General features: G+C 38.7%; 1 protein-coding gene across 5 annotated transcripts in view; it reads right to left on the reverse strand.

Moving 5' to 3' along the window:
* Positions 1–12,388, reverse strand: part of ANO4 (anoctamin 4) — a 177,418-nt gene that overhangs the window by 104,557 nt on the left and 60,473 nt on the right. For 4 of the 5 annotated variants that reach the window (XM_058022149.1, XM_058022150.1, XM_058022153.1 and 1 more), the window contains exon 3: positions 1,505–1,615. The exons of the other annotated variant lie outside the window; for it this stretch is intronic. In XM_058022149.1, coding sequence (XP_057878132.1) covers positions 1,505–1,615 — 111 coding nt within the window. The remainder of the gene's footprint in view (positions 1–1,504; positions 1,616–12,388) is intronic. 5 annotated transcript variants of the gene reach the window in all.

Consider the following 12,388-nt stretch of genomic DNA (forward strand, 5'->3'; position numbering starts at 1 on the left):
CTAGAAGGAATATTTAGATATGTTTACCCAATTAGATGGGATTTGCAACAGACTGCAGGTGACAACATCCCCCATGGCACACAATAAGCTTCTGCAAAGTGGGTTGTACAGAATTCCTTCTGTCTTTGATAAAGGAGATGTAGCTAAAGGACATAGAGGTTAATTTCCCAACAGCACCTGTGCCTGGATAAAGAAAAAACACTCTCTCCCAGGCTGTAAAAGCTGCATGCTTCTCAAATGGCTTGCGAATAATCCATAAATCAAAATGTTAATTCTTGAAACACTCCCAGATTAAATTGCTTCTCCATGTTTAACCCTCTTGTCTATTCACCTCTGAAAGACTTTGCAGTGCCTTTTCAGCCTCTCCAGTCTGCATCCTGACTGCCCCCAGGCCTAAATCTGGGCTGTGCTGGTGTGGAGAAGGGAGAAGACAAAACCTCACAATAAGATTTCTGATGGGAAAAGCTTTTTACATCAGAAAACGTGGAATTCATCCTAAACCTGTAGCTTAAGTAATAAGATGATTCAATTTCAAATTATTACCTCCATTATCTAACCTGAGCATTTTCCTTCCTCCCCCAAACTAGTACCACCACTAAACAGCCTGATTCTACCACTGTGTGGTTCCTTAGTCATGTGGCAAATATGAGGCAGAGTCTGGGTTTTTATACATTCTTATTCATCCTTAGCACTCTAAAATGCAAGCTGCTGTTTCTCACTCTAGAAAGTTGCTATACCAAACACCCAGTTTAAAATCAAACTGGAAAATAAGGAGGCCAGGAAGCCATGGCTTGCATTTTGACTCTCAGCCTGCGTAAGAATTTCAAACTATTAGGAAAAATTCTCAAAATTCCAGATTTTACTGGATTCCAGAATTGCATCTATCTTGGGTAGGGGGGGTGTCTTCCACTGTTATTAACAAGAGTAGCTCTACTTCTAGCACAAGTGTTGAGATCATTCCACAGTTGGACTTAAGAACCAATTAATTCTTAGTCCACAACCCATTATACATAAAAAGAGATAATTCTGTACAGCATCTAAGACACATGGACCTTCGCTTGTAACAACCTCATGACTCTCCCAAAAAATACCGGCTGCAAAAATGTGAATACAGCCCAAAACTTTGGAAGAACTGGAACTTCAAATCCACTATTCAAACCCCAACTGCAGCATTTTAATAATATTGTTAGTTCACACAGCTGCTCAGGAGTGCAAAGCATTGAATAAACTACCAGGAATCATCTTATTTCTGATTATGACTGCATAGAAAATATATACTGTTGGAATCCTTTGGCACACAGCAATTCAAATCTTTCAATGACTTCTCTGATAGTAAAAGATTACTTACTAGCCTCCAATAATCCATTGAACTTCCTGAGAGATTTTAATAATAGATACTTATCATTCAGTTCATCACTTTGTGTCTGCCTTCAGTCATAATTTCAATACATCTCAATTGAATCTTCTACTGTAAACACAATTTTGCATCCAAGGAAGAACTTACTTTCTTGAATTGCATTAAGAATTTCTGAAAAGTCCACATCTGTCTTCTGTATGTCTGGCTTTATCCATATTTGCGTTTCCAGCTGGTTAACCTGCAAATCCTCTCTTCCTTCTGAAGAAATTGAAGAGATTGATGGGGTTTGTGACAGTGCAGTAGAAAATCCAGCCAAGGGCTTCAGGTGAGGAAACATACACATTGAATGAAGGTATTTCCATTTTTCCTCCTTAGCAGAACCAAATTTTCTTCAAACCAAGGAGCTTCAGATAGAACATGGACTGACTTAAAGCTAAATAGAATGAGACAACAACATTCTCTGCTATCTGCAACGGTGCAGAGTCACCACTGGCAAGTCCCTCATTCAGGTGACCATTGCTGCCATGCCATGAGCATCACCTCGCCATACCATCTACGAAACCAGTTCCCAAATGTGAAAACAAACAAGAGATGTTGTTACAAATGACACAGGAACAAACAGACTAAAACAAAACACACACACAAAGTAAGTTGCAAGACAGAAAACAGTCATTAGGACAAAAAGAGCATGGACAGCACGTTTCAGATGCAGGGCACTGCAAGATCTTGTATGCCAACCTGATGGCATGACATAGCCTGGGAAGGAGTCCAGCACTGGAGTCCATTTCAAATGGATTCACATTGGTATGTAATGGTTGCTGTTTAAAAGCATTGTAGAATAAAAACTTATTCTGGTGGGTCACAATTTCAAATCTATTTACACACAAAAATAGGCACAAGATTTGCCCATTTCGGTGCTCTTTCAACATTAGCAAAGAAAGCAGGAAATTTTGAAATCAGAGAAAGGTGGCTGCATATTGAGAGCAGACAGAAAATGGCCAAACAGGCACAAGATGCTGGCTACAGGGTATTTGGATACAGACAGAGAGAAAGAGGGAACTACTGGGAATACCTCTGGTTTTTGAAGATTAGCAGGAAAACCTTTCACAAAGACATCTGTTAGACATGATGCTCTTGAGTACCTAAAGCACAGAGTTAGCAAAGACCTTCAGTGGTCAGGGTGATATCTGGGGAAGGAATTCATGGCAAAAAGGCCGAGGTAGAAGAACAAAATTTTAGGTCATTCAGGTTACTGTGCTTCACTAGAAGCTATCACTCATGCTTTGGAAAGAAGCATTTTCCTTTCATCTACAGGCTGCCTATAGCAAGATGCTCTTATTGTGAATTCTGAGCTAGCCCATTGTATTTTCCCCTTCTCCTTGCCAAATTACTATCTCACAACTGCCTTAATGGGAGCGACAAATAATATTCCTAGGCACAAAATTACTCAAAAGTGCTTTAGAGGCCCTTCTTCACTTTTTGGAGTACAGATCTCAAAATAGGTACACTTTGACCAGTTTCATCCTTTATTATTTTTCAGTGTTAAAATATTAAAAATTAAAATTATCTCGTGCTTGCTTCAGCATATTCTTTTGTTCCACAGCAAAGATTCACTGTTAACATCAGAGACAACTCCCCTTGTAGATTCCTGCAAAGCAATCTGTCATAGCAGCAGCAGGAGTCAGCATTTAATGATGTACAACAAAGAGAATTTCTTAAGTGAGACAACTGATTATTCATACAATATCAGCCTCAGGAAATCTGCAGATGACCTCAGAGATGAGAGGCTAAGATTTGCCCCAAAAGAGATTTCTAAGGCCCAAGAAAAAGTACTGCAACTGCTGAAAAATACATACAAATATGACAGAAATAGGAAAGTAATCAATGGATAGCAATTCATTTAAGCAGCTTTGCAAATGATATCATTCTGTTTCTTCTTAAATACTCAAGTGCTGCTTTTAACACCATTTCATACTTGCATTCTCACGTCCAAGAACCTTTGTTCTGCACTTCAACCCTAGTTAGAGGAAATTAATGACAATATGGACAAATATAAAATACTCTTTCTTCCCTCAAGTCCTCCATCCTTGTTACATTTAAGTTGCTGTTCCTCAGTAGAGATGAAGGTAGCAGGATCCCTGCAGCACTCCAGCAGATCTGAACTAATTGGGCCAGGGAGAAAGGGAGTGGCAGTCACCTATGGAGGTCCCAAAGTGCTGATATCTGAGGGACTATCTAACCATAGACCTGTTAATAAAATTAAACTCTTGGAGAATGTACTGACTGACTTCAAAGCCCCTCTTTAAATAGCTTTAAATAGCTGACTTCAAAGCCCCTCTTTAAATAACAAACCCAAAATGCCTAGGAAGTGATCAGAAAATGACCAGCCTAAACCTGATTGTATTTCAGACAATGAACTCAAGACAATTTTGCTGCATTAGAATTTCCTCTCCTGTATTTGATCCACTTGCAGTATAGGGAGCTCTCAGCAACACACAGAAATGACAGTGTTCTATACTTGTCTGATTCCCAGTAACTTTAATATCTGGCCTCACTGCACAGATATCAGATTAACAGCGTCCAGTCTGATTTCAGTCAAAATTGTAGGGGTAATCTTCTACCAATCATTTGCGATAAAACACATAGCTAATTACAAACTTGCCTTTACCAACACAAGGGAAAAAAATATCTACCAACAGCATAGCTTTTATATTAAGGGTTTCAACAATTCTTTCTTCTCCCATGACCTTAATGATGTCAATAAAGACTTGAATTAGGGCACTTGGACTTCTATTCTCCCTCTCTGTCAGCATCTACTTTTCACGTGGGACTACTGCATTTTTTTAGCTGAGAGAAACATCACCTATGTGGTGGGCTGTGGACTGGCCAAATTAATGATTTCTGGCTTGCTGTCAGACAGAGGTTTTAAACCAGCAGCTCTTTGGAAAAAGCCACAGTGACCTCACCCATGTTCCAGAGATTTATTTTCTTTGCCTTACCACAGATCTTCAATACTACATGCAAAGACAGTATCTGATGCCACTGTTGCTATTGATGGATCACTCACCTGCCTTTAGCATTTCCTTCTTGCTTTAGCAGCTGCTGATTTATGTTTTATCAATTACATATCCCACTGAGTAAAATCTAAGCAATATTGTCTGAGACGATGGTAAGGACTCTCTTTCCACAGAAGTATGAGAAATAGACACATACAAAAGTGAAGTAAATATTAGATTTAAAAAATGTATGGTTTTTCTTTTGTAAAGATCAGTCTCAAATTTTTCTCAGCTTATTGAGACTTTCTAGGTCAACTGAAATAATATTTTAAATTAACTCATGGCACTCCTCTGATTTACTTATTGATGCATAAAGTTGTGCATAAACTAACATACTTTTTCTTTTATTTGTCTTGTAGGGTCCCAATTAATTAGGTTAGGAAAACAAACAAGATTTTTTAAAGACTTAATTTTAGAAGCTAAATGAGAAGTCTTGTTCTCAGTCAGAAGAATTTTAACATACTTCTAAATATAAAAATGACCAAATGTGTCAGAGAAGCAATTTGTGTACCAGCATAGTTAATACAGTACTGATGTTAAACAAGGGCATTCCAACTTGTAGTGAATGAGATTTTGCCATCACCCTCTAAGAGGGTGATACTTAGCAAGAGCAAATATAATTCTGACATGGGCAGGTTTGTTTTGCTACACTAAGTACTGCATGTAAGTTCTACAGACAAGTTGTTCCTTCTTAGCAGACCCTTTAAAGCAAGCTGAAAGCTGCTGTGCATGGTGCTCTTTTTCACTGTAGGCCAACCCATGTCAACAAGGGATAAAGAATCATCCCTTCAGGCATATTTTTTATTGGCTTCTTCCTGCGAGTTCTCAGCAGATCATCTGCATCAAAAGCAGAGTTTCAAGGGGAAACTGCATTAAGCATTTCCTATACATGTTAGTCAGGGGTCTGCATGTGTGTGCACAGCACAGCTTTACTGCTCTCAGCTCTGGCACTTCTCAGGTCTGTGACAGGAGTGGAAACAAAATGCACAGCACAGCAGCCCTTCCCAGGACCTGCCCCATGACTGCACTGGACAGCACAACTGCAACTGATGAAAATTTTTGTTCAATTATTGCTTCAGAAAAAGCCACAAGCGGTTCTATGAGTCATAGAATGTATGCAAATATATATTAATATACACATGTCTTCCTAGCAATATAAAGTTGGCTTGAAAGCAGTAGCTCAGAGATAGATAATTATTTCATTAAGTGGAAGGCTGATGTGTCAGTCTTTCAAGTCTTTCAGAGAGAGCTGCTTTTGCTACATTGGTCAGAAAGTGTTTTCTGTCAGAATCTATGTCATGTTCTTTTTTGTTCCTCACCAACCAGTATTGCTATATTCATGCTGCCTAGGCATTTTTCTATCCCATAGAATAAGGTGAGTACTGTATACATCGATTGTACTTCAGTGATTACATTAGATAGCTTTTAATATATCAAAAGTATTTAATTTTTTGTTTCTGCCTTTAATATCTTATGTACAGTAGTGCAGAGTTTCACAACACAAAATTATCATTGCTAAGTATGTTCTCAGAGCAGGATGCAGAAACATGTCTTGTGTCCTGCCTTACACTTCCTCTTCTCTACACAGAAGAGAAAGTCTTTGTTTGCAAACTGCAACTTTGGTTCACCAGTCCAACACTTGACTCCTTTCTGGAAAAAGACTGTTACCCAGAAACTTTCCTTCCACCCTTGCTCCTTGTCAGCAGCACTGAGCTTCCTCTACCTTACACCTTCAACACAATTTCAGATTTCTACTAAGGATGGTGGGGTGTGTGAGGTGAGTTCCCTTCTCCTTTCATTTTGATGCTTGTTTCCAGTTCTGGGCTCCTTTTGAAGAGGGCAGTGGGGGTAAGGCAGGAATACTCATGTGTTCATTCTCTGTTTCTGAGAACTTGCTGGCATATTTTTACATGTAAGGCAATGTAACATCAGAGTAAGACCAGCTGCCTGCCATATCTACACATGCACATGGAGTGACAAACAGGAATATCTTAAAAGTGTCAGTTTTTCACAATACAAGGTACTTCCTTTTACCAATGTATGTCACACGGTTTGCCCCGACTAGCTACAAACATCCACATTTTTGGGAAAGTTTTAAGGAACTGTTAATGATACACATTGAGAGGCCTTTGGACACTTCTGATTTAAGACAAAGTACTCCATAATAATAGCATTAATACACAATGTGTTTCCAAGATTGAAAAGATTGGGTACACTGTGGAATTATTTGCAAACCTTTGAAAAACTTCCGCCCTTGTAGATTGCCATAGATGTCTATAAATACATAAGAACTTCCATATAACTTTTGATATTCTTTATTGGTTTATTAATTACCCTGAAACAAAAGTGTGTCATCTATCACTATTTGGTATAGCTAAACACATCATCTTCTACTATGCAGAAAACACCATTTATCTTCATGGATTTCCCATTGTTTATGAATAAAATAACATTGTCTGCCTGTTAGCATCCAAGTGGAGTGTTAAAGCACAAAAATGTCTTTTTAGTTTTGAAAATTATTGGAACAAAAATATAGGTCTTCTTCATTTTCAATGAGAAAGTCCAAGGAATATTAGGAAATAAAATTCAAACCCCAAATCATTCTGGCTAAATTGAGGTACCTATGCCATAGTTATCTGTGCATGGTCATGTCAAAGGCACAGCGATAAATATACTGGAATTATTCTTGAAAGGCAATTTAAAAATATATTCACTTTGCTTTGTAATGCATGACACATGCAAGACATGACATGTTTAATTATTATTAGAACAAATTCTTTTCTTATCTTCCAGAAGCAGTAGTAGTGAAAGGGAGATTTCTGAACACTTAATATTACTGATTTATCACAGACTATGGTATTTTGATGGCATATGGTGTCCACTCTTCCCTCCATGAAACCCTGGCTGGCATCAAACAAAGTTTGTGCCATTTACCTAGAGATGCAGGGAGCTCTATGTTCAGCACTTGTTCTTTTTCTTTCATGCTGTGAATGCCTTTTCCAGAGACAACCATAGGAAAAATGGACAGATAACCCTTGGTGCAAAGCAATACCTTGAAAACGTCCTCTACTGTCACAACAGCCTGAACACCAGAGTATAGGACAGGGTCCTGATTGCTCTCAATTCTCGTGTTTCCAATTCCACCATTGCCCAGAATGAGCTGTTAAGTGCTGTCAAACCCACCAAGGCTATGCTCCTGTCATCAAGGGGGAGGCACCTCTTAAGCAGCAAATTTGAACAGGACAACAGCTGCAGAGAGCTGATAATCCATGTCTGCCACATGGGCAGAACCCACATGGGCAAACTACTGGACAGCTCTGCAAAAGCTCACAACCTCTTGCTTCATGTCCCATCCATGCTCAGAAGATGCCTCAGTGTTCTGCTTATTGAAAGAACCCAAATGTTCACGCTGAACACAAGCACATCCCTGTGACTAACATTTCCAATCACTCCGCTCTATTTGGCCCTGGTTCAGATTCCTAAGGAATCAGCAGAGGAACAGAGTTGCACAACAAGCCTTTGGAATTACCTCCTAAAAAAATCTTCAGTGATTGTACAAAGAGACAAGGCAGCAGAGTGTCTCTCCTATGGGGAACAAAGCTGCCCTCTTCAAGTGTCACAATGCCTGAGATGGGTGTTCACAAGATACACTCTGAAAATGGCACAAAGCCATTTAATGTATATATAACTAAGTATAACTAAGCAAAGACATTTCTCCACAGCTGTATATTGCAAATAAGGATCTTGAAAGAAATGTAAGAGCAATCCAGTCCATTTCCTACTACCCTTACTTCTGTAAAAATAATAGTAAGCATGATTGTTACCTTCTCCTCTTTCCTCTTTCCTCTCCTCTCTTCCTCTTTTTATATGTGAGCACACATATAAAACACAAATATCAAAGATCACCATCACATGTGATCTTCAAACATTTGTCCATGTTTGAAAAATCAAACTACTTGTGAGTGATAAATCCCTTTACAAATATCAGAAGTCATTACCAGGCCATTCATAAAGGGGAGGAGAGAAAAATCTTTGCTGAACAAACAGTTTAATGCAAAACCCTCATCCAGTTCTCTCTATTGATGAGACAAACAGAAAATCTGGCTGCACAGGGAACAATCTAACAGAAAACTTCAGTGCACCAAATATTTACTTTATTATAATGTGGGACATCAAGACAGCTTTAAAATGAACCCAGGTGTCTCTTTCAGATGTGTTTTAATGTAACAACCAGTTATACTCACATTGTACCACAGCACTGCCTTCCCAGTCTGAACATAAGCTGGTAATTAATTCTGGCAAAAAGTACCAGAGTTAACCATTTGGGGAATTTCAGCTGTCCTAAGACTGCTGAGGAATGAACATATCATAGGATTGTGAAAATGGTTATCCTGAAGATAGGATAGCAGAACAGGGGTCTATGCAGGGCAGGATCCTATTTCTGACACCAAGTGCTTAGCCAAAGGGAGTAAGAACAGTGCAAGTACATCCAGTCCATCCCCAATCTGTTCCTTCCAGTTTGGAAAGATTTAGAGATTTCTGGAGAGGAAGGTTTCATTTGGATAATAAACATTCCAAGCTACAAACATCCCTTTTCCCACAAATCTGTTCCTTTTATATTCTGCATCACTTTTGAGTTAACAGGTCATCATCAAATTCCTCCCTCCCCTTTTTACTTACCTTGTTTCCAGTTTTCATGAGCTAGGGGGCCTGCTCCTCAGTTACAGCATCATGAGCCCTTTCCCAGGCCAGGGCCATGAAGCCCAGAAATCCACTGCCATTGCAAAGTCTTCCTTACTTTTGTCTCAGACAAGAGCTACCATGCAGACCCCATTAAACATACCTTCCTGTGCAGAAACTAAACACAGATCAATGAATCCCACCCTAGTCTATTACAGAGAGAGGATATAGTTCTGACCTACCAGTCTGGGTGTGTGGAGACAAAATTAGAGAGATGTTATGATAAATAGAATCATTCAGATACAAACTGGAGTGGAAGAATGGGACCAATATTTGTAGAACATTTTGTAAAAATATTCTTTCTCAAAATTTTAATTTGTCTTTGAGAGAACCTTACAAACAGCAGGAATCATGCCCTTTATACTAGTGCAGTTGGCCTTTCTTACATAGCCTTGCAACCTACTATAATTACCAAAATCTGCAAAGGAGAAATAGAGCACTTTGACATTAAAATGCATGGAGTAGTATTGGGCTGTTCACATAAGGTGACTACCCCAAAGAGATTATTTTCAGCAACTGGCACTAAGCAGAGTCTCCCTCACAAGCAGTAGGAGAATATTGGAATAGCAAGGGTCATAATTTTCAGGCATTCTGGCAACAAAAAAGGGGCAGTTGAAAAAATGTGCAGTTTTGATGATCCTTAAAAATCTTTCATCAGTGTAATAGGTCCTGATTTCCTTTTCTGTGTTTGGTGCATTCCCAAAGCAAGGTCTAAACAAAGTACCAAACTCTGGTGGCATCTCCCTTTTTCTATTTTAACCACCCTGAATGTTACCATTAATGAAGAAGACCTCAAAAAGTCAGATGCTGTGTGCTCTATGGGACCTCTAAAACATAAAATAGTACAGAGCTGCACTCCCAAGGATGGGAGCAGCAAATATTGTGCCTCTGTGAAGACACACAGAGGACACATTTGCTTTCCTGAGGCATCCACCCACTCATGGCACAGGAACAGTCAGAGGTCTGTAATAACCAAACGAAGTTCCCAGAAACAAAGGACAGATTAGAAATGACTTCACCTTTTTGCTTTGCTGCTGCCCTTATGCTTGGTCTAAGTTGTGATGAGTTTTATGCAACTCTTTAGGGCTTTTGAGCTTTTTTGGCACCACAGTACATTGGTTGGAATTTCTAGTGGGTCCATTAGAATCCTAGAAGCACTTACCTGTAGCATGTCTACTCATCCAAGGAATAAGCTCCCCCTCCTGATTTGTTTTGTTTTGGTTTAGCTTGGGTTTCTTGTTGGTTGGTTGGTTTTGGGTTGCTTTTGCTTTTGTTTGTTTGGGTTGTTTGGTTTTTACTTTTTCTTTTTTCTTTTTTTTAAATTTATAATTATAAAGGAAGGTCTGGCAGAATTTTGAGATATCAGAATGAACCAGCAGACTTGGTCTTAGGAAAGCGGTCTTGCTATCTTTTGGACTTTCTACAAACCTTTTGTAGAAATTAATAACACTATGCAGCCCTATTTTAGTTAAATCCCTTTTCTGACTTTAAAAGCATCTCTGCCAAAGTAGAAGCTAGTTTGTTCCATCTTTTGACAGTCTTCCTGCAAGAATCTTTCTTTGGAATATATGTAACATATTTAACATTAGAAATAGAGTCTTACATAACGCTAAACCCCTTTAAGCAAGAACTATAGAGCTAAGAAAAAGTCCCATTTTTCAGTCAAGCATTGCAGGAACATAATAACTGATTATTCAAAGTCTCTCTCACTGTTCCTTGAATTATAAGTTATTCTTTTTAGAATAAATGGGTCATTACTTTCTCAGAAACTTTGCAAAAAATTTATATCTTTTTTTTTTCAGAATAGAATGGTCAAGTAATTTTAAAACAGCTATGTTACACTGGCCTCAGGACATTATAACCTTGCTCTAGGATCAGTGAGTTTAGTCCTAATCCTTTTCCTATTTTTTCCCCTTGAAAGGAAACACTCTGATGGTAGAACAATCAGGAACAGATCTCCACAGAGAGTGGCATTTTGCAGTCTTTGTGAGGTGACTACATATTGTAAACTAACAACAGCCAGGAGAGCTGAAATCTGAGGGTGAATTGTTCTGATTTTAAAGTAAACATGCATAATTGATTTCAGGGCTGAATGAAATAATGTTTTATAACAGCAAACAGGAGAGTTATCAAAGCAGGAAGGAAAAAAAAGTATTTGAAAAGAATTAAGTTTAAAAACACCCTCAAAGAATCACAAAACATCCTCAAAGTCACCACTTCAAATTATTAATATTATTTTTGAAGCCCCTTATTGAGGGCATGCACAGGTCCCTCCCAGATAAATTCAATGCTTATGTGTGCCACATGCAGCACAAATTGAGACAGAGGGATGCAATTTCTGCCTGCATAAAATGCATTTATATTAAGTAAGACAGCATTGAAAAACAGTGCTTTATACACTAAAATTTTTTTTTGTTAGCATGCTGTAGCAAAAGTGTTCTCCAAAGTGCTAGAATGAACATTCCAGGAGACTTGATACTTTAGGACCATAAATTTTTAAAGCTACTTTTGTCATAGAAAGGTAAAGGGCTGAATGACCAAGCAAATTGACAGAAGATTTCAAACTCTGCATCATCTCCTACCTAGTTCAGCTCCTAAATTCAAAGTACTGCACAATCACCATGTGGTGTCCCGAACTCAGCCTGGTGACAAAAGGTCCTCATGGTAATGAGGCAAACTGTTCCTCTTGTTGGGAGCTTTGCAGAGGCTGCAGTGCACCCAGAGGCAGGAGAATGAACAGTCTGTCCTCACCAGGGAGGTGCTCACAGAGCACACTGGAACTACCAACATGGGAGAAATTTTGCTCTGTGCATTGAACTTACATTGCTTTGTACACAAGCTGTAGAGAAAGGGAAAAGTTAAATATGCAGGCTGGTCTCTTTGACATTAATGTCCAAATTAAAGTCCTTCTGCACAGGAATGATTCTTGTAAACATGTGGGGGTTTTAATATGAAAATTAGCTTAATGAGGGGAATACTAAACTTTTTTGAAATCTGCTTGCATTTTCTATGCTTCATTCCACATGACAGAAAGTTCTGTGTACACCCAGCAGAAGGCATATTAAAAAGGATTGTTCCCTTAATAATGTTAGACAAGTAAGATAACAGCATTACTGTCGGTGTGAATTCAAATTTCCAGATGAATTTACATCAGCCATCCCCATGCCATGCATGCATTTGCTGCCAAGAAGTACTTGCATGACAGAGCTTCCTGGCAGAATTATTTGCAGGGTTT

The sequence above is a fragment of the Melospiza georgiana genome, chromosome 4 (assembly GCF_028018845.1).
Source record: "Melospiza georgiana isolate bMelGeo1 chromosome 4, bMelGeo1.pri, whole genome shotgun sequence".
Taxonomy (NCBI): domain Eukaryota; kingdom Metazoa; phylum Chordata; class Aves; order Passeriformes; family Passerellidae; genus Melospiza; species Melospiza georgiana.